This window comes from Carassius carassius, chromosome 8, assembly GCF_963082965.1.
Source record: "Carassius carassius chromosome 8, fCarCar2.1, whole genome shotgun sequence".
In the NCBI taxonomy this organism is placed as follows: Eukaryota; Metazoa; Chordata; class Actinopteri; order Cypriniformes; family Cyprinidae; genus Carassius; species Carassius carassius.
In genome coordinates, this window is record NC_081762.1 from 8451489 (window position 1) to 8479478 (window position 27990).

The 27990-nt window shown below is 36.6% G+C and overlaps 1 protein-coding gene across 1 annotated transcript; it reads right to left on the reverse strand.

The window, feature by feature from the left end:
• Window positions 1-848: 848 nt before the first annotated feature.
• On the reverse strand, window positions 849-26476 carry chrna11 (cholinergic receptor, nicotinic, alpha 11). Its single transcript, XM_059555923.1, has 10 exons — window positions 26280-26476; window positions 23603-23742; window positions 23133-23177; window positions 22448-22557; window positions 21446-21525; window positions 16219-16386; window positions 12165-12359; window positions 9096-9182; window positions 7625-7734; window positions 849-5005 (listed from the first exon to the last, which is right to left on the reverse strand). Exons 1-10 carry the CDS (start codon window positions 26329-26331, stop codon window positions 4217-4219), a joined length of 1776 nt encoding a protein of 591 aa, XP_059411906.1. The 5' UTR covers window positions 26332-26476; the 3' UTR covers window positions 849-4216.
• Between the last annotated feature and the right edge of the window lie 1514 nt (window positions 26477-27990).

A 27990-nucleotide genomic window follows, 5' to 3' on the forward strand; every position in this document is an offset into this window, starting at 1 on the left:
ACGTTAATTAATTTACAGATTCATCCACACTTTGATATTGATTCATCAATGTTTATTTCATTTATAAATTTGTTTAACTAAAGAAATTTGCAATCAAATTTGAGCCCATTTACTTCCTTAATACAATCCTTTCATATAAAATCTAACCATTTTTCTCTTTAAAATATCCGGTTTTAGCCTGAAATTCAAGTAAAAATAATTTTTTATGTATTTTCCTGATCATAATTGGCCTTGATTTTAATATAATTACATTATAATCTAATAATCATTGTAGCTTATAACATTTAGTTTGTAGTGTTTTGGCAGTTTTGGGGGCAGTGTACGTGATGCGCGAGTGCTTTCCCTCATAAATTCACCCAGGGGCTGAGACACTGCCCTCTCTCCCCACCATTAACTTTCCCCCTCCCTCACTCCATCCCTCCTTCATGAAGGAGTGATCAATTAAAATCCTGTCCAGTCGGGACCACACGTCAGCATTTCCCCATCTCTGTCTGTTTATAGATCTAGACTTCCTGTCTGCTCCATTAGCTCACATAACTCATGATACGATATATGTTGCGTAAGAAATAAACTCAGAATTGCATATTATTACTGAAAGACAAAGTATACATTTGACATGAGCAATTTATCACTTGTTTAGACAACCTGCTTGCTTTAATATTAAATGTAGGAAATGAAATTTATTTAAAAATAACAGACAGCCCTACTCGTCTCTCATTCTGCATCAGCAATGTCACTCATTTCCCGCTCTTATTTCTTATTTTCAACTCTATTATTTTCCATATTTAAGCTTCCATTAACCATGAAATAATGAAGCACAGACTGCATATTAGAAAAGAATACTTTATTCAAAGATGGGAAATGCTTTGTGTCTATATCTGAGAGAGAGAGAGAGAAAGAGAGAAAGAAAGAGAAATTTGAAAGTAATTTGCTTGGTCCCCCATTAAGACGAGATGGCTGGCATTTCATAAGAGCACAGCGAGCAGCAGCAATCTTTTGGCAGCGTGTACCTTTTTGGATGAACTTTAATTAATACCGTAACAACCACTAATTGCTATAATGACAGTAGCAATAAAGTAGTACTTGCAATATGTGCTGTCACCAGAAATGTTTCGCAAAAAAAAAAGTTTTCCATCTGGTTTATCATAAAAAATCACCTAAAAGATGTTCCGGCCTAAAGGCAGATTTGACTCAGTATACAGTCTATTTAGTGTGAACCCACACCATATAGTCATTCCTCTGAAGACCTTCACTGTGAATTGTTCATCTGCAACTCTTTTTCTGTTTTTCTGTGAATTGCCAGGCCCAGTAAGACACATAACACAATTAAATTCAACAATACTATAGCCTTGTTTTCTATCAAACTCAACTATAGCCGTTCAACCTTCAAAGAAACAGCCCAGGTTATTTACAACTTCTTCAGCAGAGTCATTTCTACACCACTAGCATCAACAAACCCAACAGCAAAAACTGGTTTCCCTGAACACGTGCCTCAGCTTCTACTGCTTTCCAATGATCAGGAGTGATCGTAATGATCAATGTGGTGGATAGACTCCTGTCTCACGGTTAAAACAGCCAGTCAAGTTTTTAGAACCATCTCTTGTTTGATTACTCATGAATATGGACCTGTGAATCTGAACAATACATATTTTGCACGATTTTAGCAGAAGAATTTATGATATCAAACATCATAACACTGACCAACAGTTTAAGAGATTTGGGTTGTTCCCCATTTAGTATAGAATTGTACTTGCATGGCTGGACATAGCTGATACCAACATGACCACAAAATGCACTGATTTTAAATAATTTCCTGGCTTAATGATATGGATTTAGGGTTACCTGTTTGCCCAAACAATGGCAGATTGGGGTAATGGAAAGGCAACCTGTTTGGAAACTATATTTATATATATATATATATAAAAATTTTCTTCACAAATTACACTCAGTAGCTTTAAATGCCAATATTTACTGACAAGCCAACTTAAATGGTAATATTCTGCTTAATGTTCATTGGTTGTACAGTGCCCTACAAAAGTTTGAAAACATGCTGAGAGGCCATTAACGCGTTCATTTATATTTATGCATGTAACAGACACTTTTATCCAAAGCAACTTACAGTGCATCCAGGCTATACATTTTTTTTTACCAGTATGCGTGTTCCCTGGGAATCGAACCCACAACCTTTTGTGCTGCTAACACACACAATGCTCTTCCACTGAGCCACAGGAACACACGTTCATGAGATGTAGGGTAGTAGGGAAAAAAAACACAAGACCTAGAACCGTTCATGCGTAAGACGGCGCAAAAGATGCGAGACGCAAACGCAGCAGTGAAACATCCTTCTACTGCATGTTTGCATAGAAAACTATGGACAAGCAGAATAATGGATGTGAAAACAGCCTCCAATCAGCTTTGAACAATGTCAGCACAAATCATTTCTTAGAATGGAAGCAGTAAAGTAACTTGCAATTATTAATGAAGATCAATAAAAGTGATTTTCATTTGGATTACATAATGTAAATAAATACTCATCAGAGTTAGATTGTGATACTTTTTTACTGGGTTTAATTGGCCTAGCTTTCTTTTTTGAAGATTACTTGGTCAGCACACATTTAAAGCTTTAAGGATTGATTAACAGACCAATCACAAAACAGTTTACAACAGCTCACATATGTTCGTGATACGCTACTATTTTATTTACTAAAAGGATTGTATAGTCTCTTATCAATGCAAAATCATCACAAAATGGCAAGGATTTATGCTGATATTGTGCAAAACCCCACTTTACCCAAGGCGTTTCCAAACATTTGTAGGACACTGTATGTTTAAGTGGGAAAAACAGAGCAAGAAAGAGATTTACCTCAAATACCTGTTTTTTTTTCTAGGTGACAGTAGAGAATCAGGGCACAGTCAGTGGTTGTGGCTCTGCTCCTACTTAGATATTCATAGGATCATCTCTGAACACTTCACACTGTCTGTCATTTCACAGAGATGATGAGAGAGAGGAAAGGAGATTCTGCCCTTGTCTCCACTGTCTTTGTGCCTGCCATTTCTCCAGTATGTCTCAGGGGATTATTAGTCTTTCTTCCCACACTTTTTCCCACTTCCCTTCTGCAGTATGTTTTTCTCTCCTCATCTGTTTTGTGATGGATGCACTCACTGTTTGGCTTTTTTCGGGCATGATGAGCGCTATTTCTCTCAAGCTGCGAAGCCCTTGTTCCTCTTGCCAGTAAATGTTGCTGAGTCTCACTTACCCCCCGACCACCTTCTCCGTCTATTTCTGTCCATCCCTCTCTTATTCCCCTATCACTCTTTCATTTTCTTATCCACTTGTCTAAACCACTTCTTCAGCCCATCCTTCTCTCGTTTTGCACTGACTGTGTCTCTTTCTTTAATACACGCCGTCTCATTTTGTCTTTCATTACCATTGTTCTGCTCTTGGCTTGTCGTCTTGTGAGGCCCCTAATCTCTCCATCGGTCTACATCTCTGTCCACGTCAAAGGGGTATTCCATCTTTCACTTTTTCTGTATCACTCCATTATCTTAACCACTCAAACCCTCTAGCAGTTCTCCAACTCTCCTATCTGTCCTTGAATCAAGTGCCTTTTTCATTTTTTTAAGATGAGGTTCATATGAGCCTTTCACCTCACATCTGCCACTATTATCAATATTTCTCTCTGTCTCTTCTGCTCTTCCCTCCCTCTCTCCTCGTCTTCCCTTAGATGAACGTTACCAAAATAGATTTTGACATCTTAGAGAACTTTTGCACTGTGCTAGATGTAAGATGTACAATGTCACACAAGTTTGAGTAACACTTTACTGGCCGTTCCTCAGAGGTTCATGTCGGGTTATGAGGCGTTCGACACAGTTAGAAGATCAATAATCAGTGTTTCACTTTTTATGTTTAGGTTTTCATTCATTCCATTTCTGAACATTTCCCATATAGTGAACCAACCCGATTGTCATTTACAGACACCTTGCGGTGAAGGTCTTTAGCGTTCCACCAACATTATAGTTCAGTTTGAGATGTCTGAGCGAGCCTTAAACGTCCAATCAGAAACATTCTCGTTCCAAACCTCAAGATCCTGCATTATTCCAAACACAGTCTTGAAAATAAAAGCTTAAGGAAAGTCACTGTTTTAGGGAAATGAATATTCCCCATTCACGGTCAAACCCAAGTTTCCCGAATGCACGTTCTTTTCCAACAAAGCAATCAGATGAAGTCCTTGGAAACTGCCTCCACAAAGTTAGGTGCTGACATGAGAATGGAGATGGTGCAGATGATGTTGAAAACACTGAATGCCACCAGACAAAGTCGGTCGATTACAGCTGCAGCAAACTTCCACTGTTCAGCCATGCTGTCGTTCTCATCCTGTCCGCGGAACCTATCAGCAACGTATCGCACCTCTTCTAATATAGCCTGAAGCTGTGGGTCTCCTCCACCGCTGGTCCCTGAGCAAGAACAGCCTCCGCCGCCGCCGGACACTGTGCTCGGACAACCTGTGGCCTCCAGATTGGGAGTGGGAGGCGGTGGAGGGCTGCAGAACTGTGAGGGCAGGTGAGGTGGTGGGCTGGATCCTACCGCTGGAGGTGAAATCACTGCAGGACGTGGGCCGCCTGACATGCTGTTTCTTTGCAAAGAGTCAGCGAGCAAGGATGGTGGCGAAGCTTCATCGAGACTGGAGAACCCGATGTAGAGCATGTTGCCATTGTTGTTGGCACTGTTGGTCTGATTGTGAAGATGCTGGGTGTGGCCGGCGGCCGCCGCGGCTTGAAGGAGGCTTTGGGGGTGAAGCGGGTGTAGCATAGAGGACGTGTGGTGGTGGTGGTGGTGCAGGTCTGCAGAGGCAGATCCGGGTGCGTTTGGAAGGCTACCGCTCTGGGATCCCGAAGAGCAACGTCTTAAGTGAGGGGCACAAGGAGGGCGCTCAGGGTCTTCACCCTCACCAGGACGCTTCATACGCAAAAACCAGGCCACCCACTGGAGCAGGACTATCTGAACCTAAGAGAAGGCAGATAAACATTTGTTTTAATATTATTGAAAGGTATAGATCACCCCAAAAAATTATTCTGTCATTAATTACTCACAGATGGGATGACCAGGAGAAGAATAGTTGAATTAAGTCGCTATTTTTGTTTTATTTGCGCACAAAAAGTATTCTCCTAGCTTTGTAATATTACAGTTGAACCTCTGATGTCACATGGACTTTTTTACTGATCTCCTTGCTATGTTTTTGGGCCTGGGAACATTTCAGTTGTGTTGCTGTCTATGCAGGGTCAGAAAGCTCTCGGATTTCATCAAAAATATCTTAATTTGTCTTCCAAAGGTCTTACGGGTTTGGAACGACATTAGGGTGAGTAATTAATGATAGAATTTTCTTTTTTGGGTGAACTAAATAACAAATATAACATGTATCCTTATATAGAAAAAAAAAATTGTGTGTGTGTGTGTGTAGTGGTTATAATAATCCTCATATTTTATATTAAAAAGTACATCAGATTTATTTCTACTGTTTGTATAAATCCTCACTCCATTCTACTCTTTCATAATCAATACTTATTCAAAAATGTATGATAAATAAAAGTCACCTTGAACTATATGCGTTTCTTAGTGCTACTCGTTCCAGTGTTGCTAGTTGTGGATACTCTAAGGATGATTTAATCAAAACTGAATTAATAAAACTGTGTAATAGGAATTATTCAGTTACTATACTTTTTTTCAAGTTAAGAATATTATCTTTGTATAAATCTCAAATCTTCTTAATTCCCCTATGCTACCAACTTTTAAAACTGAATCAAATTCTACCCATATCCTGCTTTCTCAGTAAACAACATTTGATTTGAATATTAACAGTAAAGTCCAATGCGCAAGCTGATAATTTTATGTATTTATGTAAGAAGAAGCATGCATTTCACTGCAGCATGTCAAGCCATTTGAACTATATATACTATATATGCAATACACGTACAGTCTTAACAAAAGGTTATACAGCACTGTCTGAACAACAAATAAAGCAAAATAATCCATGCAAATCTTTTTTCAGCCACCGTCTGCTGAGTCAAGATGGGAAAGGTTTTGAAGGAAAGAAGTTGTAAAACAGCAACATATGACAGCGAGAACTATGTCACAGAGAGAGATAAAGAGGTGACAAGCTAGAATTATTCAGTTGCACTGCCGAGTCCTGGCCAAGGAGAGGCATAAAGCATGGCAAAATGTATGACTAGTGGGGATGGCAATGCTTTCATCTGCAGAAAAACTGCAGTTTAAGCAACTAGGTCTTTTTTGGCGTCTTCACACGGTTTGGTGTATTAAAAGATCATTCAATACAAGCCAATGCATGTTTGGCTATCATAAACAAAAGTAGTGCGACTAGTGCAATATCAAAAACTTTGCAGAATATATATAATGAAAAAAACAGGCATTACCAAGACACTCTAGACAACTGAGGTTTGTGTTTGCCCTTGAGGGTTTGACAAGCATCACAACAACATCTTTCCCTGATCAGTATCCACCTTTTGCTATACATCTTCTTCTGAACTGTATCTCTTTTTTTAGCCCCTAAAATGTGTTAGATAACTACCATTGCTGTTATACAAGCGTTGCTTTTTCCCGGTTGTTCAGATAAAGAGGGTTTTCTTTTTCAACTCCTTTGAGATATGGCTCTGGTGGACATTTTCATAACACGTTGTTCATTGTGTGTGAATGTTGCTAAAAACTGATCCCAGGATAGGATCCTGGCAACCGTGTCACTATTATTATTGCTCATACTTTGAGTTAGTAATTAAATAAACATCTAACCTTCAGTATTAATCCTCAAATTGTGCAGCTGAGATGTTGTATTTAGTTTTATGAGCAGTGAGGCACACAATATTTGTCCAGCAGCTGAAGAATTCCATAGACTTACATTTAAGGAAAACAGAAGTCATGTGTAAGGGCCAAAAAATCATTGAGATTTGAGCAATTTGAGGCCACCCTAACACATACACTACCATTTAAATAATACTTTTAATACAAGGAAGCTTTCAATTCATCAAAAGTGACAGTAAATGCATGAATGTTACAAAATATTTCTACAGTATTTCAAATAAGTGCTGTTCATCTTTCTACTCATCAAGGAATCCTGAAAAAAATGCATCATGGTTTTTCATAAAAATATAAAGCAGCACAGATGTTTTCAACATGAAAACATTTTCACCAAATCAGCATATTAAAATGATTTAATGTATAATGTCTTTTTTTAAGCAGCACGTAAAAATCCAGTTGTGATGCAGAATGGATGTCAGCCTGTTTGAGTAAATAGACATGTCAGCTTTCTCTTGTTGTTGCATTTGGCTGTATAAGTGAATGGGGTTCGATCAGCAGGACCGGGGCACATCAGCTGAGCTGCTAATTAGCTTGCAGAACGCTCAAATACGGTCATTCATCAGCGCAGACAGATTGCAGATCTATATCCATCTGCATCCTATTTACTCATTTAGTCCCCTTCTGTTGGCTTTATCTCTATTATCATAGAATAAGTAAATTACTGCTTTCAATGCAACTGACATTAGAGACGTTGCTGCTTGCATTTGTGAATCAGGGCATTGATTTGTGTATGTGTTTGTGTGTGAATAGACGTACCCATTTTGGCATGTTCCCTCCGTTGGGGTCATGATGGTGATATTGGAGCACAACCACTGTCGCAATAACTGACATTCCAACAATGATCATTATACTGGCAAAATACTGTCCTGAGAGAGAAACAAAGAGAGAAAAGCATGCATAATAAAGCTTTCATTTATTACTCTCTTAGCAGAATAGCATTTTTTTCATCCAGTCATACTATTAAAAACCAGGGCAAATGTTACAAAAAAGGGGCACTGATTATAAAAGAGTGGCGCGGGGAAGAAAGGCAGAATGAGAAACAGATGTGTGAACCATAAAAACTCAATCATAAAGGAGAAGGGGGAGCAGACAGGAGAGACAAAGCGATGTGGGTGAATACTCTTCCAGCAAACACATTTCTGCAGATTACATCTTTGCGGCTTCTGAGGGCCTATAAACCAGAGGGTGGGAAAAGAGAATGTGGGGCGGACTGCTTTTTTCTGGAGGATCATCTCTAGGTCGGTTTCATTTTTATTTTCCTCCTGCTGCTTCTCTCTCCTGACCTGCTCATCATTTCCAGTTAGCGGTCTTTTATGATGCATGTTGCAAATTACCATGATAAGCCAAGTGTATGGTTGCCAAGACCAGGGCTTTTGGCCGTGATACAGAATGATCAATTTATCCTTCAGTGGTGCAATGTGTGCATCTCAGCACACGTAAAATATATGTCCTTATGCACCAAATTTGACATATCATTAACAATAAGATCAAAGGCTTGAGTAAATACATTCAAAGAGCCCTGTGTTGTCAAATGCAAAAGAACTAAGAGGGATAGATGCTGAAATACTGAAACATACTGTAAGAAACATACTAGGAATAGTTCACCCAAAGATTTAACAATTTCTCACCCTCAGGTCATCCAAGATGTAAATAAGTTTGTTACTTAATGAGAACAGATTTGGAGAAATTTAGCATTACATCACTTGTTTACTAAATGGATCCTCTGCAGTGAATGGGTGCTGTCAGAATGAGAGTCCAACAGCTGATAAAATGACTCCAGTCCATCAGTTAACATCTTGTGAAGTGAAAAGCTGTTTTGGTCTGTGTTTGCTTGTAAACAATGCTTGCACATATTTCTCTCCTGATCCAGATGAGACAACTTTTCTTTGAAGAATATTACAAATACATGACTTGTATTTTAGCTGGAAGCAAAATGTCTTAATGATTAATTTGTTTCTTACAAACTATCAACTTTTCACTTCACAAAATGGTATCTGATGGACTGAAGTCATGTGGATTACTTATGGGTTATTGTGTTTTAATGTTTTTATCAGCTGTTTGGATTCTCATTCTGACGGCACCCATTCACTGCAGAGGATCCATTGGTGAGAAAGTGATCCTGGACATCTAGGATGGCCTGAGGGCGAATACAATTTTGCAGCAAATTTGGGTAAACAATTTCTTTCAAATGTTAAAACATTCACAGACACACACATGCATGCTTTACCTATTAGCGGGATGGAGTCTGAGGTTGCTGGCATGATTTCTGCCACCAATAACATGAAGACTGTTAATGAGAGTAGCACAGTAATACCTGTGAATAGGTATAAAACAAAAAGAAATGGACTGCATGAAACATACATGTAACTGCATAATGAATTATACACATCTAACAAGATATTAAAAGTTGACTGGTCAAGGTCAATGAATTGTTCAGTCAGTATTCTGACATTTTTAGATATGTATTGTTTATATAATTTCTGTCTTTTTTTTCAACTTCATTAAACTGTATGGAATTAAAGTTTATTTAATCTGAGCTTTTTTGTATCTCTAATTACTATGAATCATGTCTACAAATGGTAGTATATATATTATAAATAATAATTCTTTAATATGTATACATGTATTTATTTTTCTATTCATTGGCATTGAATCTCCAGCCCGGCAGTGTAGATATTAGGATCTGCCACTGAAAAACCAATAGCAGTCTACCACTAAAATAAATGCGTTTTTATACAGGATCTCTAGTTATGTGTGACATTGGCACTACATAAGATGCCCAAACACAACTTCTTATTGGATGTAACTCATCTTGACAGAATTTGATTGGATCTGATTGGACGGCAGTGCAGGGCTTGATGAAGTGATACATAAAGTGAATTACATCAGGCCATTTCTCTTCCTCAATAGCTCTTTAGTTCAGTTCAAGTCATCTCCCTCCCTCTCCGGCTGCTATCCATCTCTCCCTCTTAAATCCCCCCCCCCTCCCCACCGCACACACACACACACACACACACACAACTCATCCATCTCTATCTGCTGTTTAAATCTGCTTCCGCTCTCTCACTCAGCCTCCTTCCTCTTACATATGTTTTTTTGCTTAGATTCATAAGTGCTATCTTGGCATAATGAACACTCAATAAAATTATTGTCACAAATACTCCACCAAATGAGACTCACTGAATTCATCAACTGGATTCATTTAAAAAAAAAACTCTTGGCTTTACATCAGGGCTACCATTAAAATGTACAATTAATTAATTATGTTATATGCTGATTAATTGAACACAGTTATTGGACCTTTGACGGTTTGCATTTCTTTGTATTACAGCCTGTGTATCAGTGGTGGGGATTTTTCAGTAACTGTCAGTAGGTGGCAACAAGTGATTTATGAGTGAATCACTGAATTGTTCTTTCAAATGATTCATTCAAAAACACTGAGTGATTTATTAATAAAATTAGCACTGTTTATCAAAAAAAAAAAAAAACACTGGAGCGCAAAAATAAAAAACAAAACTAAAAAATTAGTAAAACACCTTTAAAAAATAATCTATATGGAAAATTCCTTCAGATTAGTAAAGTACATTGTGCCATATTTTACAGTTTTTATTTTACAGTGAGTGGCTGCCTTAATGAGCTGATGAATCTGATTCATTCGAAAGCACTGATTCATTTAACAATAAAATAAGCACTGTTTATTAAAAAACCAATGGACACTGTCAAAATACAGGTTAATACCTGTAAAAAATCTATTCTGAAAATTCCTTTAAATTAACACAGTACATTGTGCCATAATCTTACAGATGTTGGTTTTATTTATTTTTTTTTTACAGTGAGTGAGTCTTTGAGTCACTCACTCATCTGATTTGTTTAAAAACACGGATTAATTTAGGAACAAGACACAGATGATCAACCATTGATTGTTCGGAAATATATAGAAATAGAAATAGAAATAACTTCCAGTATTGTTAACATATAAGTTACTCATTATTTTTGTTTATTGAACTGGTGTATATAAGAAAAATAATAAATGCACGTAATTAAATTGTCATTGTGTAGTTTGGTAGTCCACACAAACATTTAAATTGTCAGTATTTTCTAACCATCATGTCGTTTCAGGCCTGCATGACTTATACATGAGATATTTCTTTTAGTATGAAGCCCCAAATATACCTTGTTTTTGAACAATCGAACATGTAGCCTTTCAAAGTATCTCCATTTGATGTTGTGTGTGAACATGGGCGGTCATCACATGCGCTCTAGAAAGCTCCATGTGCAGTGTCTGCTTCATTTTCCCCCTTAGGTTATGACTGATAACAAATATTTTGAACTCTTTTAAACCAAAGCTGAGCTGTCTCATACCCTCTCACTTATAAGCGCTTGGTTACCAACATCTCCCAAAATATCTTCCTTTGTGTCCCACAGAGGAAAGAAAGTCATACAGGTTTGGAATGACGTGAGGTTGAGTTAATGATGACAAAACTTTACTTTTTTGATTTAATACATGCTTTTAAAATTTATGTTTGAACTTTTTTGAGGTCTATCCTAAGCTAATTTCTGATACTACATCTATCAAAGATGTTTCAGTATTGCAACCCGTGTTCCTGGAAAGTGCAAGGCATTCTCTCTCCTTCTCTCTTACACACATTGACTCATCACTGCTTTAATTACATCATTAGATGAATTGCCCATATGAGTGAACAGCAAAGCACTTCCCTTCCCGTGCTCGCAGTGATACACATTCTTGAATTGAAGAAACGGCCTCTTTTCCTTTCTCTTTGCTTTTCTTTCTCTAGCTTCTTTCTTCTCACTTTCTACTCTACTTATATACTGTGAGTTCATGTCTCTTTACATTTCCTGACAGACATATCTAAAATTCATTCCATTTAATCTCTGGTGACTGTTTTTGCTCCTCTTTGTACTTTTTGCATCTTTTGATGGCAAAGGTCTCCTGACAGCGAGTGGAAAAAAACGCAGATAAAAGCCCTTGATGTAAACCGAGAGTTCATTCGACATGACACAATCAGGCACTATATATGAAATGAGCACCCACACATTTTCTTTTGCATGTCCCTGCTCTCTGTTTTGTGTCTAGACCTTGGCAAGCCTGTGGAATTTTTCTTTTCTCAGCACTGAAATCGAGATATGCAAAAATATACAGCATCTTTTTTTTCTAAATCAGTCATGTTTAGTTATAAAAAAGAGGATCTTTAAATCTGATGCCATCTCCGCTTTATCTTGCTGTTTAAATAAGCTGTCAATATATTTCTCTTTCTCTGTCTATCTTTCATAATACCTAGTGAAATCTTCTCTCCGGAGTCGGCAGGCAGTAGAAAGATAAGCAAGGTCATTGATGAAAGGAGGACGCAGGGAACGAGGAGGTTTAAGGCGTAGTAGAGCGTCCGTCTGCGGATGGTCACCACAAACGTCACATCTGGGTAGGGTTCCTTACAGCAGTCATAGTACAGCTCGTTTCTTGTGCCCGGCACACCTGATTAGACACAGAACGTGAGGAAAATAATGAATATATAATGACGGAAGGTCAAAAGAAATACCTGTACTTGTTTTTTTCTGTGGATTGGTCTCATGTTCAAAGAGCCGAAGCTGCTCTTCCACCTTTGATCTATCAGAGAAAAACAACATCCTAATCAGCAGATGCCAGTCAGAAGCAAGTTCTTCTCTGCGACTGAGCATCATCCTTTTGTCTGAACATCATTAGTGTCCTCGGTAGCCTTTCAAAAATGTAAAAGGCAAGAAGGAAACCAAATTCTGCATCTGGTTTGACATCTGTGTTTGGTTAAACCAAAGGTATTTTGTGTCATTTTCTGTGGTCGGTGTCATAGGGGTGCACCGAAATTTCGGCCGCCGAAAATTTTCGGCCGAAATGGCATTATCGGTTTCGGCCCGAAATAAAAAAAAAAGCCGAAAACGTAAACCGAAAATGAATGTCACCCGCCCCTCCCATCCGTGAGCAAGCGCTTAGGTTTCACTCACGGTCGAGCTGTTATCACGCGTCTGCCTATCAAAGATTAAGCATGTCAAAGGGCTGTCACAATCAAAAAAAGCTTGTCACAAAAGCTGCACAATCGATCGGACCAACCAACACAAGTTTCGAAAACGAAAACAGGGAATCGATTTTAACGGCCTTCTCTCGGAGCGCGTCCAGCTCGTCATACGCTCGCAGCGAACGCGCGTCACACAGCAACTGCAGGTTCTGACACACACACACACACACACACACAGAGCCTATTAGTGCATAATATCAATGTAGCCTTCAGTAATGTTTTTCATTGATGTTATGGCAGTCCACATTGCTGACTTGTGCGCGTCTCAAGCGCCCTCTTTACGTTCGCCCTAATGCCTGTTTAGTTGTCGGTGGATTTGCCTATATTTGGCGTTGAAAAACGGATCAACGCCAAATATAGGCAATTTACTAACGATTCAATGAACACTTTGCCTATGTCTCAAAAATCGAACAGGATTTTTTTTTCACAAAAGTGACAGCCCTATACGAGAGGACACCAAAGTTGCAATATGTAACATTTCTTCTGCAAAAATCTCCAAAATTGTTGATTTTTTTGCACAATTTTTAAAAAACTATTTTATTTGATGGAACATAAAACTTGAAGAATAATTATTATTTATATTTATTGTAAAAAATATTTTGTTTTGTTAACTGTTAATAAAAGTTTGATTATTATATTGTGATTTTTCAATTCAGATCCATTAAATCCAAGCAATATATATATATACGTTTTTAAAAGAAGCTATTTTCGGCTTCAGTTTCGGTTTTCGGCCAAGTGCATCCAAAATTTTCGGTTTCGGCGCAGAATTTTCATTTCGGTGCATCACTAAAATAAACGGCAAGAAAATTCTTCAAAAATAGAGCTTGTATGTTCTATGGAAGAGGAAAGGTTTAGAACAACCCGATGAAACAAAATTACCTAAAACTGAGGTTCATGAGAGAACTGCAGGGGTTTCACAAGTTGATGGAAAGCTAATAATTAATTATACAAAATGTAATTAATTGTGAAATAATTGTGGCTCCATGATAATTGCAGTATTATCAAATGTATTCAGCATCTTAGGGCAGCTTGGTATAATTTAACTTATTTATTTACATATTTATTTACACTTTTTTGGGGACAGAAAGTTACAGCAGTATTCCACCAAAATAAAAGCTCGAGGATGTAAATTGTTTAAAGCTTGAGGGTTTAAACATTTGAAAGTGAAGAATTTAAGACTTATAACTTGTAAATTGCAGTGTAAATGTAATGTACTGAGGCACTAACGCAACTAAAAAGAAGATTGTTTCCACTTTAACATCCAGTTGCAATGTTAAAATAAACCTCTTTTTTTTAAGGTGAACATGCAAATGTATCATTAAATTATTGAAACTGAAAGTATTGCAAGTAAATATTTTAAGTTAACCAAAAGTTTGAGAACCCCTGCTTTAAAGCATGGTTAAATCAACTCAAGCAGCTTAGCCAACCACCAACTTTAATTAGGAACCAGTTACATAAACTAGTATGACTAACTAACAATTAAAAAAAGGAGAAATCAGTCTTACTCAGTGTTGGGGTAACGCATTACAAGTAATGGGAGTTACGTAATCAGATTACATTTTTTAGTAAAGTAAAGTAATGTATTACTTTTAAATTAACAAAAAAATATCTGAGTTACTATTTCAAATAAGTAACGCAAGCTACTTTGTTTTCCTATTTATTCACTGACACATTTCCTGTCCCCGTGTTGAGGAAATTTGGAGTAAGTGCAGAGGCAGAGGCATTTTCTCAGAGCCGGCACAGCACTGATGAGGGTGATGACATAGCACAAAGTAAAAGTAAAAAAAGAAACCTTATGTGGCCCATTAACGTATTTGTCGGACCGTAAACAAACCTGCCTGCTACTATTACAACTAGCCTATTAGAATACAGGGTTCACACAGATAGTGTTTTGGTCACGAGAAGTTTTTTTTTTTATTATTATTATTTTTTTCTTTTTAAGTGCAAGGTCTAGAGACGTGTTTTAGAAGCTGAGTTTCTTTAAACTTGAGCGCCGTGTTTTAGAAGTATGTATTATGCACGAGAAATAGAGCGCAGCATTCCAGACGTCGAGTAGAGCATTTACACTGAAATACAAAGGAAAAGTACAGCAGTGGAATGTAAAAATGGGTTTCGAGTAAATGACCCTTCTAAAAGCTACTTAGCAAATACAGATGACAGAGTATTAATAAAACAAAATTGCATAGTCACCAAATTCGAAAATCTAACATCCAGGAAATAAATATGTCTTAGGCAGCAGTTTTAGCACAAATATAGACAAGTGATACCACCATTTAATACTAAAATAAAATAAAATAAAGAAATACTTAATTGTGTCTGCTTTACAATGAAACACAAGCCCATTGTGATTCCCTGACATAATACAATCACTGCACCCCATTTAACAGATGCATCATTTAACTTATAACAATACAGTAACAATAACAATACAGCAAAATAATTAACTAACTACGGTCATCTAGCCTTCTATTAAACATGAAAAATTATTTCCTCATAGCTTACTCAGTAGTGCTGCATTCTTGCACCACTTGCGCAGGAATTTGTGTCAGAGTTGTAACAATTAAAATTAGACTTTGTGAAACAGACTGTACTGAATTTTTGCTATAGTAGCATCATATCAATGCTAGAAAGCCTATGCATTTGGCAACTATATATTTTTTAATAAACCATTATGTTTCATAATTAAAATCTATTTTCACACTCATCTTGGGTGAGGGGGTGGGATAGTCCAAATAAGCTGGCGACGCCCTAAGCCCCAAATCATCAACAATATACTCAAATTAAACCAATCTATGATTTTATGTAACTGATTTATTACCAGCCTATAATCTGCAGTTCATACAACAAGTCACAGATTGATTCATAATGGCTATAATCCAGTTAAATAAGTACCTTAACCAAAAAAAGCAAATGAGAAGAGTCAGTAAGAGACAGAACTGTGCATTGCAAGATGTTTTTCCAGTCCAATTTTCCAATTTAATTACATTAATTTGAATACTAACAGGCTCATCAGATGAATATGAATGGACATGAATTTAATGAGATGGGCTGGATATATTCTTTTCCCATTCTGAAGCTATTTCAGTTTTATACTGCAGGTAAGAGTTCTCATCAGTGCTTTTCAAAAATATGCAGTATGCATTTTAACCATTTAAGTATGCTTCTGCCAAACTGACCTCTCGCTGTTACTACAGCAACGCAAAGCGCACATCATCATCTGCCTGTGGGTGTTACATTCGCTTGGTTGTGAGAAGCTTACAAGGGAAGTTGTCTCTACTCACTCACCCACAAGATCCCACTCTCCGTTGGGCATGAAGCCAGAGATATCAGCCTCATTCATCTGGAGATCCAGCAGCCATCCGTCAAATGTCCACGAGCCGAATTTGAGCTCGCACTTCTGGATGTCAAACGGAAACCAGCGTACATCCACGTTACAGGTGCTCATGAAGATACCTGGGGTAAAGACAACAAACATGAGAAGAAAGAGGAAAAATATCTGTGATTTTCATTCTGATTTCAACTGCCTGACAAATGTACTGCCTCGAAATGCCAAGGCGCTTCTTCATCTGTTCTATATTGCAGCAGACAACACCAAATTGAATCCAATTGACCTTTTTACTGGAGTAAAACCAGACAATTAATACACATTCAAAAATGTCGGCGGTCTAGGAAACACCATTACATAAAGACCTTTATGCACTGTACAGATAACCAGGCTAACAATCTTATTATTATTACAGACAGACACAGACACCAGCTAGATGAGTCATATCAGCAACTCACTCGAGTTTAAATACCACAAATTAGACAGATAAACTTGTTTATTGTTTCAAACAGCTTGCAAATAAGCCATTTTAAACACTGAAAAGAAACATTATGACAGATGGAGGGGACAATAAGAGTAGTTTGCAATAGCCAAAAAAATAAATACAAATTTATACATTTTTCTTTTATGCCAAAAGTCATCAGGAAATTAAGTAAATGTTATGTTCCATGAAGATATTTTGTAAATTTCCTACTGTAAATATATCCAAATGTAATTTTTGATTAGTAATATGCATTGCTAGGAAATCAACTTCAAAGGCGATTTTCTCACTATTTAAATTTTTTTGCACCCTCAGATACCAGATTTTCAAATAGTAATCTCATCCCAAATATTGTCAGATCTTAACAAACCATACATCAATGGAAAGCTTATTTATTCAGCTTTTAGATGATGTATAAATCAAAAAAGACACTTAAGAAAATCACATTTCCACAATCCCATTTTTTGAAGAAATTACACTTGAAATGAAACAAAGGTAGGAAAAGGGAAGTTTGTGTTGCCTCTGAACACTGATTCAACAATCCAGCAAATTTACCCAAAAAGCACACCATGAACCTTTTACAGTCTGTTCTGAATAAGTGATTCTCACACAGCAAACATATTTATATGCACAAGGACTAAATCGCCACAGATGTATAAGTGAGCAGTACTTGTGCTTGAATGGAATTATTGAAGAAAAACTGACAAACTGCAAGCTGTAGCACAACACTTTTCAATTTCAAAAGTGTTCTGAGTGGCTGTCAGAGCTTCTGTGGTGTTTTCAGTGGTTGCTCTGTAAATGGCCATGAAAAAAGCTTATCATGGTTTCAATCACTTATTCAAACTAAAAGCACATGTACCATTCATGCAGTAATCATCATTCATGATGAGGGTGAAGTTACAGTAGGCTTAGGAGTTTGTTTAAATGAACAAAGTGAGTGATGTTTTTTGTAGCAAACACCATTAGCAATAGAAGAGCATGAGTAACTCAAAGCATTTAAGTGCATTTCAAAGGAGAAAAAACAACAACAGAACATGCTGTTCATTCCCTTGACTACGCTAAATACATTTAAGCCTTTGAAAAGCAAGTTTCCAGAGCTGAGGAAAAAAGGATAAAACAGCTAAAAGATTTCGTACAAAGAGAGAAACATTGATTTTCCGATAAAAGTGATATTTTTCAGGTGATACATAATGTTCTGCTGTATTGACCCCATCCACAAATCTCTTCAAACCAATCTTCACTGCTTCAGAAGATTCCTAAATAATTCACCTCTGTGCTGGGCCTCTGATAAGACATAAGATTTTCTTTAATCTATGGTCAGATGAAGACCAGGAAGTCTACTGAAAATGGTCCCAGGTTCACAAATAACAGTTTTGGGGCAAAAAATTAACAAACAAAAAAAACACTTTGAAAATGCTTGGCCTTATCATACACGCACACACACACACACACACACATACATACATACATACATACACACACACATATAACATACATGAAATAACCCCCATAGCATGCATGAATCACTCCTCTACCAGATCTAAGCAGGTGGAGCTGGGGAAGGCGGAGGGTTTCTGAAGCGTGCTGCAACCGCTACAGCAAGCATTAGCCAAGTATTTTTGAAATGTTGAGCAGCAATCTTATTGGCTACTGAAAAAAAAACATTTGTTTTGAAATGTATGACCTACCTATGCATTTTAAAAGTAGTTCATGTCAGTATTTCACATCATTCCCTAATTGCAGCAATATTATTATCTCATGTTATGGTTGCTTCTTCAGTAGGTATAATGAGATGTGTTTGCATGTTTTGTTGTCAGATTTTAACTTAGAAAAAACACAATGTGCCTATTTATATTACCAAGTTTAATACTTAGGGCTTTTGCTTAAATCCCTAACCCTAAGTATTTAAGCAATTTGCCTTATAAAGCTGCACTAATTACATTCAAGCCTACTTATGGAACTGGGGGTCTTCCATGTGGCTACGATCCAATGCCAGTCCTAATGCATTTGCAAGAAGATTTTTTTTACTTTAGAAAAAAACACTGTCATAGGCACAAACTAAAATATGCCACTGACAGTGAAACAAAGTGGAGGGAGTCAGTGTGTGACTCACTTACAAAAATTAGCCAGTCTTGCGTTTCCAAAGGTTTCCCTATAACAAAAATCATCCACTGAGAATTATTCAAACTGACCCCTGTTTTTGTCTTTGCTAACCGGACCCCCGAGCATATAAAAACCTCCTCTGATATTTTGACATTTAGAGAAATCTTACCCAGAGCAGTTTACAGTACACTCAAGAGCACAATGGTGATTTTTTTCAAATCAGTCTAAACCTAAATCAATACTGGACTTAAACACAGCTCAGCCTAAGCACCTCAGACCTGGATTTTTGCTGCCTTTCTTCTTCATGTCGACAGCTTCTACTCCAGAGAACCAAGAGACTAATCCTAAAAGCTAATCAATGAGAACGGCTAGTGAGCTAGCAAACCCACTCCCGCTAAATGGATTCTTCAGACGCTGAAAAATATTAAATAAGATGACGCAAGGAGAGCAGAAACCTCTAGCTGAGTGAAGCAGCCGGTGCATAATAAAAACCTCTTATGACACCTGCTAATCACGCTTTCATATGTCTGGGCAGATATATGTCATATTCATGTAGTTTTAAGTCTTTCATTGGTCACCACCACCTTTTTGTCAGTATATAAACACACAATGTTTAATTATACCCATTTGCATTGTGAGGACTCTCTGAGATAAACAAAATGAGAAAGACACAGAGTCGAAACCAGTCTTTAAACAGCAAAAATAAACAAAATAGACCAAATACACACCCAGATTTTGTGTAACACACTCAAGAACATGCAGGCACTGTAGTTCGCCTTGAATCTGTCAGAAAAATGAGTCACCAGCCCTACAGGGTATCTCCTGTCAGTCCCAACAGGAATGCCACTGCAAACACAGATGAGTCAATATTAGAATAGGCTAATCTCCTCTGAAATGAAGTTTGCTGTCAACACAAGCCGCTCACTGCAGATTACTTCTAAATGAGTCTCTGATCTACTGCACACTTCTAACAATCATGTTCATTTCATTCAAAATCAGAGTATTGAAAAATCATGAAAGCTTTCAAAAATATCTTCAGGTCACATTTTAGTCCAAATTTAAATAGAAAGAAAATTAAGCCTTTCCTATAAATACATTATTTTATTTTATTAATAATAATTGTTTTTGCATGTTTTTTCCATTATTTATTTATTTGCATAATTTGTATTGCATGACAATTAAACAAAGGCATTATAAATTATATATGTGTGTGTGTATATACATATATATATATATATATATATATATATATATATATATATATATATATATATATATATATATATATATATGCATTGTCATAGTTGTTTATAGCTTTTCATTTATGTTGGTTTAAATAAATAAAGGTGTCATTAATTGTCAACAATATAATTTATATAAAAAAATTATTAAACAGACTTTTTTCATTATACAAAATACACTCTGGACATATAATCAATGATAATCAATTCATGAAATGTGGTAAATTCATAGGTGCTGTAACACATTTCACTGCAAGTATCTTCTTATTGCCATCCATGTGCATAACATCACTGACTGACACAGATGCCAGGACAAACAGTTGCAGCAAATAAACAAAGCTTTATTTTTTTCTCTGTGTGTGTCCCTGGCATCTATCCAGATCGCTGGATTACCAAAATCTGCTCACACCCACAAGCCACTAATGAATAAACATATTTCTGAAAACGAGATGTGAGATTTTCTCTCTATTTATGTCTATCATTTTCCTCCCTGCTTTTCTTCTCTCCTCATCTCTCTGCCTGACTTAACTTCAAAAAGGTATTTGATTTCTGTTTGCTACTGTGGGACTGGATGACTTTAATGCGAGAAAGAGAAAAGCAGCGTTAAATTGCGATGAAATCAGCGTGAGCTGCAAATACGAGCCATTGGGGCACGATCTGCTCGTGATAGAAGTTTGTTTGCATCTGCAGTGACTCTGAGGGTTATTTAAAGACTCCAGCTTTAGTGCCGAGCATGTTGTTGTGTATCAATCTGCATATGCATGTAAGAGAACGAAAAAGAGGTGTTTTTCTTCATAGACATAAACTGTGAATCTGTGAGACTGGAGAAACCATGTCATTGCTTCAGCCTGTAAATGTACAATGCATATATTTTCATCAAAGGGAGATTTCCATTCTCATTCAGTTTTCCAAAAATAAATGCAATTTGCATTAGCAATGCATATTCTTAAGCACTACTGCCCTCAGAGGAAATAAAGTAGCTGCAACATAATTCATGATCTTCCAATCTCCTACATACAAAATCTATAAATTGATGACCCATTAACCATCATTTATTATGACACATGAAAGAGGCTTCTTTGATTTCCATACTCAGTAACTCTTTAATGCTTAAATGGCTTTAAAAAATACATTTATTCATCTGTATGACTGCATTTATACCGACAATATAATGTTGCACTTTCCATAAAACAGATGACCTTTTCCTCCTGCCTTCCTGTGTTTATTTCCATGCAGAAATCATTTTATAGCTTAACGCTTTACTTTGAATACCACTGGTGTTTTTGTGTTGTGAACTGCAGCTCACTATTGCTTTTATCATTATATGTGCCATAAACCTTAAGCATAAGCGTTCACACTGACCTGGAGGCAAGTAGTTGCAGTAGCCACTGGAGTTCACTACAATATTCGATTTGAAAGTGGAGTCAAACTTGTCATCTGCACTGCAAATGGAGGAAGGGTGCATATATTAGACATTTTGCATTGGGTATCAGGAAATATCACAAGCCAGATTTGAACAGTGAGCACCAACATTAATGTTCACATTTAAAAAATACCAAGCCATAGCTCCAACATAATCATAATGTCTTTTTCAAAACAAAGACATGATTAACAACTAGAGACAGCGATAAGGACAAAATCTTGATGCAAATTTAGGCAGTCATAAGATTAACTCAAAGTGAAAGCTAAATATGAGGAAAGATTCCTGTGGTTCATAAGGTTATAACAAGGTAGGAACGAATAATGAATGAATAATGAATAATAAAGGTCATGATTAAATGTAATGTACAACTAAGTAGCAAGCTCCCAAGTGAATTAAAAAAAAATGGGAAGTCTACAGCGAAGGATGTTAATAGGCTGTTTGGACACCAGCTCTTCGACTAAACGATCTGCTTTTGCTCAAGGACCAAATTTTCAGTTCATTGATCTGTAGTTGCTCTTCTGTTTAGCCCCACACTTTGAATTATAGCCCCAGTACTGCAATCCTCAATCACACACGCACAAACTAATGTCTGCTGATTCCAGTTCCCAAGGATTCTTTGCCCAAGCACACACAGATAAATATTTTTTAATGTTGTGCTTGAAAGTATATGATTTCACTGAAGGATTTTCTTCTTATTCTGTAGTGTCTGTCTGCAAGATCACTGTAATTAATGGATTTCGAATCTATGAATGCATATCTCTTTCAGGGATTTTTTTAATTTTTTCCAAAGTTACTTACAAATGAGAAAACAGGTATTCAGATACAAGACACAAGACGGAAATATATCCCCAAAAGAAAAACAAAACAAAACTAATACTATTCAGTGTGACAACATGAATGGGAAAAAATGTCTTGTTTCAGTAACACAAATGCTTATATACCTATTGTAGAGCAGGAGGTCTGGTGTCCACACTTGGTCTGTGGTGAAGCGAAGGTTTTTGACACCTGGGTACTCAGACTGGTTCCACTGCAGATAATGATCATACCAGTGCTGAAGAATATATAAAGAAAGAACGGTGTCAGCTGTTTCAACACATGGACATGTATTAGTATGCTTTATAAGGCCAGATTGAATAGATTTCATATTTTGACTTTAACCTTTTGAATTTGACCTTTAAACAAGAAGAGCAAGAAAACAAGGTTACAGTGAGGCACTTACAATGGAAGTGAATGGGGTAGATTTTTGGAGAAATGCATCACTTTAGAAAAGAAAATACATTAAATATGTTCCAATCCATGTATTATTTGAGCTATAAAGCTGTTTAAATCATTAATTTTAAAGTTGTTTTAAGAGTGGCATTGTCGTGTCAACAAAGTTTTGTGGCTTTACTATCAATAGAGTGAGTACTTTAATATTTATGGATTGTCCCCATTTACTTCCAATACTTGCTGTAACCCAGCTTGTGCTTCATTTTCTTGAAGAAAGACTACAAGCGGAAGTTGATTTTGTGATAATCAGCATCAAATCTGTACTGAACTCAGAAGAACTGATGTCATAGATATAATGATTAATCATTAGGTCATTTATTTAAACAAAATACTACCAACTACTAAGATATGGCTTACCATGTTAAGCCAGATATTGGTGGTCAGTACTTGATTTTTCTCATCCTGTATGAGCAAGAAAGGCTAGAGTGAGTTCAAAACCAACTGCGAGCTTAAAGATAAATGTCAACTATAAATACCACTTCGCAAATCCTGAAAAAGGATCTCAGCTCTAGACAAAATCAAATTCTAAATCTTGAACTAGCATCAATATGTTAAGGTGGTGACTAGAAAACAGCCAAAGGGGTAAAGAAGATCATGTAACAAATTTGTGGAACACAATTTCAGCCAGGCTCAGAAAGCAGTATGCAGAGCATTTGAGAAGTATATTTAATGGGTCAATAAAACATGATTAACAAAGATGCCATAACAGAAAAAAAACTGACCACGTGAAGACAAGAGGAACCAGAAAAAATACACCTTGGGTTATCAGATAAACTCCATGCTCCACAACACACATGAAGGCAATAAAAAGAAAAAGAGTGACTTACCACATCCATGATCTGTATCAAGCTCATAGACAGAAAGACAGTGAGTGGTTGAGAGTCATTAGCAACAGGCCTTTCCATGCGGTTATAGTCCTTCAGGAGGTTCTTCAGCAGGGTCCGCTGGTATGGACCTTGCACCGACACTGTCAGAAAGACATGAATATATTGTACAGCCCAGAACACAGACTTCAAATCAAGACATTCGTTCACTGAGCTGAGACAGAATGATAAACAGATGAAACGATAAAACAGACAGTCAATCGGATGGATGGATGGATGGATGCATAGATATTTTCCACTGGTCAATAAATAGAGACTGAACGTTAACAGTGGTGAGGTGTAAGGGGGGCTATAAAGTATGTCTCATATATAGGCCACCTTTGACAATTGTTAATTAGCATAATTGCCATCGTAAATTCTTAAGAAGTAGGTACATCTGTGAAGGACCAGAGTTTAAAAACTCAATTATTTCTGCCTAATAGCCCCAGAAAAGAGGTTTAAAAGCTGCTTGAAGAGTGTGTGTATGTGGTTGGCATGTGTGGAAAAGGTATGATTGAATGAAAGAGAATACATTTAATGGTTAAAAGCAAGAATGGACCTGCTCCTGAATTTATTAATATCATCAGCTTCCCTGTGGAAATTCACAACTGACTATGACCCCTAGCAGCAATAAAAAGAGAATACCGAGCCTGTGGCATTACTGACATGACAAATCCTTCAGGGTTATTCTGTGCTGTTTAGCAAAAGCATCAAGCAATGATTTTCAGGCACAAAGACATTCCCAAAAGTGCATCAGACTCGAGATAAGCCGAAAAAAATCCTGGAATATAGCATTACTAAGGTTAAGATAATAGAAATAAAGGTGGGGGGATGCCATTGTTTACATGATTTACCCTTGTGCTGATTGACAAAATTAGAAGAACATGCTCCGCCCACACACAGCTCACTCTTCAATCAAAACACCAAATGTGAATATAGTGAGGGTGTAAGTGTCATGTGTTCACAAATAACTTAAGACTCAACCAAGAAGGGTTATTTGACACAGGCAATAATTTATATTTGAGGATAATTACATTTAATAGTTAAAATGTTCCTTCACAAATGATCACCTACTCTGATATATCCATGACCTTCTGGTTTTACTTATTAACGAGCAGAAATATCAACCTTGGACAAATAAAGGAGAAGATATTTATTGCTTCCAAGGTTCTGATAAAACATTTCTCGAACTTACAGTGAGGCAAGTAAATAATATGAACTACTGAAAGAAATATCTGATGAATTGAATTTTAATTTAAACTTAGAACTGTGCGGATATTAAGCAAATATCTACCTGCTTTTTACAGTTAATATTTTATTTAGAGTTTGATAGACCTCATGATCTACCTCAAGATATTTATTTGCAAGTTTTTTTCTATGATAGTGAAATAAATATATTTAATCACTGAAATATGAGGTTGATTTGGCATTACTGTTTCATATTCTTATGAAAAATGATTATAAACAAACTTACACACGCAGCTGCCCTTTACATTTTAAGTGTTTAAAAAGATTGGAAAATGTAATTAATTTTCACATTCAAAAACTCCCCAGATGTTGTATAGAATTTAAAGATATCAATCACTAGTTTGATTTCTTTTATTTCACTGCGGTGTGTTTTAACAAATTAAAATTAAGAGTCACCTTTCTGAAAAGTGCATTGTGGTAAAAGGAAGTGTTAATGCTTAAATATTATTAGTCTATTTTCTACTTAGATCATAGGAACTTAAGAGTCAGAATAAGGACTAAATCTTAAAATTATTATTACAATTTTTCCACACATTACTGGAAAAACACAAAATAAAATATAAAGAACACACATAAAAAGAGTCAAATCAACAGAAACCGATGCTTTGAACCATTTCTTAATTTCCTGCAACTGTGAAAACATGAAAACGCTGAATATTCTATGGTGTGACAATTTAAAAAATTATAAAGAGAATTATATATTAAGAGAATGTACGTGAAACAAATCCAGATGGCCTGGAGTGAGACTGACAACCCAAATAAAAGTTCTGCTTTATGACAGACAGGAGTGAAGAGAGGGAAAGAAAGAAAGAAATAAAGAAAGAATAGAGAGAGGCTTTCCATGGCAACACACACACACTCCCTCTTTCAACTCTACTGCAGCAACATGTCCACAGCAACACCGGAGATCTGAATCTACACATGCATTCTGTGCCTCCGTCACCTCTAAGCAGTCTATGTACTTATGGATTTAGAGGAATGAACGAGCGAGAGAGAGAGAGAGAGGGGAGACGGGAGGGGGAGAGAAGGTGCAATTTATGATTGCAGAGTCTAATTCTTCATGGCAAAGCAATTTTGTTTCATTCTGCCTCTCGTCTCTCCGATTCCATCTAATTTTTCCTCTTTCTCTCTCTCTTGACTGCAACAGTGGTAAACACACACACACACACACACACACCAAACATCTGGTGGCATAAGGTTGCCCACAGGCAAACAGGTTTGCAGAGAGCACACATATGAGAGAACCAAAAAATAATAGTATTAAAATAAAAACCCAAGATCTTATGCTGCTTACTTTTAAATGTTTGCCTTCGTTCTCTTTCCTAAATAACAGTTTCATACACACACACAGATTTATATACTTACATGCATGTGCACATAGTGAGGAACCTACCCTGGATCAAAGCGGAGATCCCACACAGAGTGAAAGCCAAAGAGTGCCACATTCCAGGAGATGTGAAGGAAAAGCAGGGCAGAAAACAGGAATATGTTCGGATATGGAAAGAGGAGAAGGAAATATCCTGGTGGAGTGAAGGAGAGGAGAGGAAAGCAAGAGCTGGCTTGATGCAAGCAGTGGACAGAATAAATGTGGAAGAGAGAGAGAGAGAGAGAGAGAGAGACTACCCGTGATGTCGGCAAATCGCAGCAAGTGAGAGAAAAGGGGAAAAAAAGACCTGATTGATTCGAGGCTCACAAGTCAGCTTTCTCTCCACCCAAATCTCTGAGATTCCTTAAGAAGGACAGATGAATGAGGAGGAGGATTGGGAATACAAAGGGAGGGAGATCAAGGGAAAAAAGGGGGAAAGGGGGAACTGATCTTCCTGTCTACCTAAAATAATCACATTCGGTTAAATCCTACCCTCTTTCTTCTCTCTTTGTCCCACTTTCCTTCTCCATAATTTGTGGCTTTACAGAATCGCACGAATTCTCAAAGTGAGGCTATCATCTTCAGAAAAAGTGAAATGTATCACAGCAGGAAAAAAACTTTTGTTATATAAAAGATTTTCTTTTCAAAAGGTATACAGAAGCATTGCTGGATTTAGGGGTTTTATAATTTTAATATATTATAGGCTAATTCTGAGGTTAGTATGATTTAAAAAAGAAATTCTAATTTGATTCAACAAGGCTGCATTATATTCATCAAAAATGATAGCAGCACAATTGTTTGTTAATAATGAGAAATGATTCTTGAGCACCAAATTAGTATATTAGAAAGATTTCTGAAGACAATATAATAATCTGAAGACAAAATAATAATAATAATTTGCCATCACTGAAAAAAAATTTTTTTATGCATTTTGTTTCATGTATTTAATTTTTATCGAGATGATGTGAATAAAATGGGGGGGGGGTAAACTATTGTATTGAGAAACTTTAATAAGACACACAACACTTAAAACGCTAAACAAGTGTGTATAGCGGGAATTAGTCGATCAAGTCAGTTAAAATCCCACTAAAACTTTAGCGCAAGTTTTATAGCAACTTACCTGAAATAATATATATATTATACATACATAATGTCATAGGTATTTGAATATGTAATATCTATCGCCCCTTTAAGTCCTAAGATTTCTTACCACCAAGCAGTTCAATCGGACCGCGCGTGTACTTCCGGCCTGAGAGTGTCTAAATTGCATCTCGTCACAAAATGCGGTCAGACACATTTTGGTAAAGCTAACATCACAACACAACGTCATTGTAAAAGTAACAACAGAAAACAACAACATTGCCATAAAAAAAACTGTAAAACAAAATCACAGCCTATAACAGTAACAGTAGTTAACAGTAATCACATATTCTTCAGCTATGCTTTCTGGGAATTAACTTCCATTTAATATATAACTGTTTGCTCAGATGCTGGGGCAAAATTTGGGAGAATATTGTTGTTCTTACATGTGTGTGATTCAAAGTAATTTACCATTTTTAGTATCTGTGACTAAGAAAAGCTAGATACAATGTGGGCTAATTGTTTTATTACAGTGTGAATTACAGTATACAGTTATTGTTGTTGTTTTTTTTTTTAATCTGTGATGGACACCAGTAATGTAAAGCATGTTCAGGCATTCTTGTGTATGTGTGTTAATGGGATAACGGAGATTATGGTG